This window comes from Arachis ipaensis, chromosome B09, assembly GCF_000816755.2.
Source record: "Arachis ipaensis cultivar K30076 chromosome B09, Araip1.1, whole genome shotgun sequence".
Lineage (NCBI taxonomy): Eukaryota > Viridiplantae > Streptophyta > Magnoliopsida > Fabales > Fabaceae > Arachis > Arachis ipaensis.
In genome coordinates, this window is record NC_029793.2 from 1,982,227 (window position 1) to 1,987,119 (window position 4,893).

The window sequence follows — 4,893 nt, forward strand, 5'->3', positions numbered from 1 at the left end:
TTACCCTATAATAAAAAAGATTTTGACCTTGGGTTCAAATTATAAAAATTATACTCCAAATAAAAAATTGTAAAAATTATATTCACGGGCATTTTGGGAAACAAAAATGGTTGCATACCAATCTCTTGGGTATCCTATCAATCATCCTCATCTTGGTTCCCATTAGGATATTTGTGTAATTTTCCTCCTCTCTTCCTTGGCTTTTAGAAGCGTTTCTCAACCGATAAAAAAAATTCATCATCTTGGTTCACATAATATAATACATAATAAATTATGTTTATAATCACAATTACACCCGTCTTATTTTAGTTTGAGAAATGAGCACATATGCTTCAAGACCAATGTTGGTGTACCAAAAATCATTGCGGAAAATCAATATGATTTCCTAAATTAGAGGCAATTAAAAACTAAACATTTGATTCCAACCTCAACAAATATTCATTTTACTCACAAGATGCAATTTTAACTTTAAACGTTAAATCCTAACTTCTATGATGTAATATTCTCCAAAACACATGATAAACAAAATAAACATGTATCAATAATACCAAGATAACCTAAATCCAGTTAACTCTACTTTTTCTTAATAACTGACTGAATTATAAAGCATGCATTTAAGTGTTCAATAAATTACTGATTAGCAGTACCTTTATAAGCTATGCTGACTACCTGGGTATTTTCTATATCTTAAATAGGAATACAGAGACAACAAAAAAAGGATTCAAAGAATAATGTCTGTCAAATATTCTTTGTCTAAATACTCAAAAGACAGAGATGCTAACTACTCCATCTCCTGTCGCTCAAATAGATCCTTTCAAACACGCCACAAAATCGATCAGTTTGGCACTGCAAAAAAATTTTAAAAAAAAAATGTTACAGCACATCTCTATAAGCTTCACATTTGAGGTGTATTAATTAACCCAACCTTTCTGCATTAATTTTGTCACAAAAGGTGTTTATAAAGAATCTCTTATGCAAACATCATACTTATAAGTCAACGTGATACACAAAGGGGAGGATGATCTTACTATATGTGGAGGTGTCAATTTGTTCTGGAAGCTCCTTTATATCAACTTCAAACCTTGATTGCACCTGGAATAATATTACAAATTTGTTTAGCAATTGATTAAAGGAAGGATCAAAATTTTCCTTTTACCCTTTCTGGATGGAATTACGCAAGAAAATTCTGGAAAATGGTCCTAACCTGATTAAGAACTTCAGAGTCAGCTGTTGAAGAGACAAAAGTAATTGCAAGCCCCTTGGTGCCAAATCTACCAGCTCTTCCTACCTATCAGTTTAAAACAAAAATACAACCATGTAAATATGGATTGCATAATGGTTAAATTAGCAGTACATAATGAGGTAATTTAATTCATATCATTTTTCGAAAAAAAAAGTCGTAATGATATGCAAGCAATTACCCTGTGCAGGTAAGTGTCAGCAGAATCAGGCATGTCATAGTTGATAACTATGTTAACCCGTTCTATGTCGATACCCCTTCCTACTAAGTCTGTTGCAACAAGAATCCTTTGCCTCCCTTCTTTGAAGCCTTTGTATCGTTTCAACCTGAAATACAAATTGCATGTTGTCAAAAAGATACAATTCACTTGATAGGTAAAAATAAAAAAACACGCAAATATATCAAATAGATAAATAATCCAGTAAGCAAACTGCTAATCCCCTTGATTAGAGAAAGATCCAGCAAAGAGAAAATAAGTAAACAAAAAAAGGCTAGCTATTGGGGGAACTCAACAGTGTCATTACAAAATTCAAAATATTAGATAAATGCTCAAGAGTGGGAATATGATTTCATTGAATGTCATGCATACAGACATATCATAGAAAGCTTGAAACCGAAGATAGACAGGTCGGGGTATGTTATATAAAAAAGAACATGTAAGCACCTTTCTTCCTGTGACATTCCAGAATGTATACATATTGAAGGGAAGTTGCACTCCACAAGCAACTTGTTCAACTCTGCAGCTCTGCTAACACTTTTTACAAAAATAACAACTTGGTTGAAGTCCAGAGCATCAAGAAGATCATTCAACTTACGATTCTTCTCCGATTCTTGCAATTTGATATAGTGCTATAGGAGAAAAATAACTAGAAATGGGATTGTGGACAATATGAATTAAAACATAAAAAATATAAAACAAAATTACTTGACCTCAAAAGGAGGATTAAGAAAGTCCTATGAAACACACCTGAACAAGACCATGAAGTGTTAACTTGGCCTCATCATCCACATAAATTTCCATTGGCTGAAAGAAGAGAGTCATCAATAAGATGGCTAAGCCAAATCTCATTTAAGAAACATAATTCAGTTATTTGAAACTACAAAGCAGAATATTTGCAATAATAACAATGACCAAGATTCAAAGCTTTTAACACACATAACCACCCATAGCAAAGAACAAAATTGACACAATAACTTCAAAGTATTTCAAGGAAAAGGAAAAATCATATAGCATCTTGATTCTAGATTCAGTCCAATAATAACCACATAAATAGAATATTACATCTTGCATAAATTTCTTGCAAACAGGTCGGATCTCTTTGCTGAGTGTAGCAGAAAACATCATGACTTGCTTTTCATGGGGAGTCAATTTGAAAATCTCTTGCACATCTCTCCTCATGTCTGCAATGGTCAAACAGTAAACATGCTAATAAGCATGAAAAGTAGAATAAGCTATCAAATAGCTCTCATATAGCTAAAAAGCTAAAATTGCACAAAAATAGAACTGGAAGAGAGATACCAAGTGATTCAAGCATCTTGTCACACTCATCAAGAATAAAATGCCTCACATTCTTTAAGCCAAGGTCCTTATCTCTAGTCAGGGCAAGAATCCTCCCAGGTGTTCCAACCACAATATGAGGACATTCATTCTTAAGCAATTCTTTGTGAACCTTAATATTGACACCCCCATAGAAAACAGCAACTTTGATATCAGGAAGATATGTGCTGAACCTTTCAAATTCATGGCAAATCTGTACAAGTCAGGAAACAAATGAGGATTTTCTTAAGTATACATTCATTTTTTTTCCCACATGTTATTGGGTATTGGTGGAAATAGAAGTGATTCTTCAACATATTAAGGCAAACAGACCTGATAAGCTAGCTCTCTCGTATGGCAAAGAACAAGAGCTGCAACTTGACCAGGAAGAGGATCGATTTGCTGAAGTGTTGAAAGAACAAAAACTGCAGTTTTTCCCATCCCAGATTTTGCTTGACAAATGACATCCATTCCTAAAATTGCTTGAGGGATGCACTCGTGTTGCACTAATGAAGAAGCAAAGAAAATTGTAGTGGACGAATCCTCAGTAAGTATATATGATCTGCCAGATCCTTTTAATGGAAAGGTTTACCAACCAATTTTCGTGACCTATTCATAACATGGTAGTAGTGATTACCTGACATATCCAAGAAAGAAAACAATATATTAGACTCATACCAATGAAACAGAAACTGACATAAATGGAAGAAAAAGAAGAAGAAAGCATGTACTTGATCAACTATCTATTAGTAGAAAGTGATGGGACTAAATCAGGCAATGACCTACTAGTCATCCCAAACAAATAGATATAATTAAGAATCAAATGAGAAATTAGGTCATCTAACTAAAGTAAGTTGAAATTACAAAACATCAAGAGCAACAGCAAGGGGAACCAGTTATGAACTTATAATTATCCCAAGAAAACATCAAACTACTAAAACTTGCCTTCGGATGGATGCTCGAATCCTGAATCGACAATAGCTCGAAGAAGCTCAGGTTTCAACAGGAAGTCTCGGAATCCTGAGCTATGGATGCCAACATATCCCCTGCGTCATGTATAAAAGGTACAGCAAATTAGGATGATAGTTCCTCAACGACTGGATAGAGAACTTAAAAAGACTTTAAATCATTATATGCTTCGGGATAAATTAATTTTAGAATAAAAGATTAATGATGAAGAGAAATTGTGAAAAGTTCTTAAATTTTCCGTGAACAATAGTTTTAACAAGTGCTCTTAACCCTTAAATTATACTGTTTTGAAGCAAAAATATCTCAATCGAAATACACTCAATTAACGAAGAAACCGTAATTTATGAATTCCACTCATCACCCTAATCACCCTTAACTTTTTTTTGTTTTTGTACTTACTTCAGTGACGTAATAAAAGGATTAAGAAAAAACCAAAAATTTAGACAATCACGGATAAAATTTCAATTAAAAAAACTGCAGATTTCGATGAAAAGAGGGGAAATAAGGAAAGGAACTAACTTCTTGCCGGATTCAGCAGCAGGTTTTGCAGAATCGGGGGCTTTTTCATCTTCTTCTTCGTAGTCGATGAGCTCTTCCTCGTAAGCCTCGGTATCCTTCAATTCGCCCATCCTATTATTCCAAATCCGATTTAGGGTTAGGGTTTTCAGTTACTATAGTTCATATGAGAGTAAATTAGTAGGAAACGATAGGAGAAGGAAGAGGATGAAGATTTGAGAGCAGGGAGCAAGCAGTATACGTATGTTACCTTTGAGCTATTGCGTAGATTTGGGAATTTAAAGTTTGAAGCGAATTGAAGTGAAACAAAACCCTAGATCTGGGTTTTAGAGAGAAGCAACAGAGAGAGGAGAGAAGAAAAAGAAGGAAAGGAACGGAGAAGATATAGCACCCAGCAACCACCGTTATTACGAAAATGACCCTGTGATGCTCCACACTCCTTTTAGGCTCCAGCATTCTTTAATTCTTTCTTCGTTTCTTTTGCGATCAAGTGGTAACTTTAGATCAACTTGTATTGGGAATAAAAGTGATGCATTCTTTTTAATGTATTTGAATAAATTATTTTTTAATCATAAAATGTTTTTAAAATATTAGTAAATTCTTTTTATCATTTAAAAAATAAGACATAATT

The 4,893-nt window shown here is 33.7% G+C and overlaps 1 protein-coding gene across 2 annotated transcripts; it reads right to left on the reverse strand.

Annotated features, from left to right (window-relative positions):
* LOC107618047 (DEAD-box ATP-dependent RNA helicase 56) lies at nucleotides 520-4,732 on the reverse strand. Of its 2 annotated transcripts, none has more exons than XM_016319972.2 (12): nucleotides 4,513-4,732; nucleotides 4,266-4,376; nucleotides 3,723-3,823; nucleotides 3,111-3,283; nucleotides 2,760-2,991; nucleotides 2,523-2,641; nucleotides 2,208-2,264; nucleotides 1,905-2,089; nucleotides 1,422-1,566; nucleotides 1,205-1,288; nucleotides 1,029-1,092; nucleotides 520-846 (listed from the first exon to the last, which is right to left on the reverse strand). In XM_016319972.2, the coding sequence occupies exons 1-12, from the start codon at nucleotides 4,716-4,718 to the stop codon at nucleotides 836-838; spliced, it is 1,488 nt and encodes a 495-aa protein (XP_016175458.1). In that variant the 5' UTR covers nucleotides 4,719-4,732; the 3' UTR covers nucleotides 520-835. The 2 variants fall into 2 exon arrangements, with proteins under 2 accessions (XP_016175458.1, XP_016175459.1); XM_016319973.2 differs by having other exon boundaries at nucleotides 3,111-3,414; nucleotides 4,513-4,553.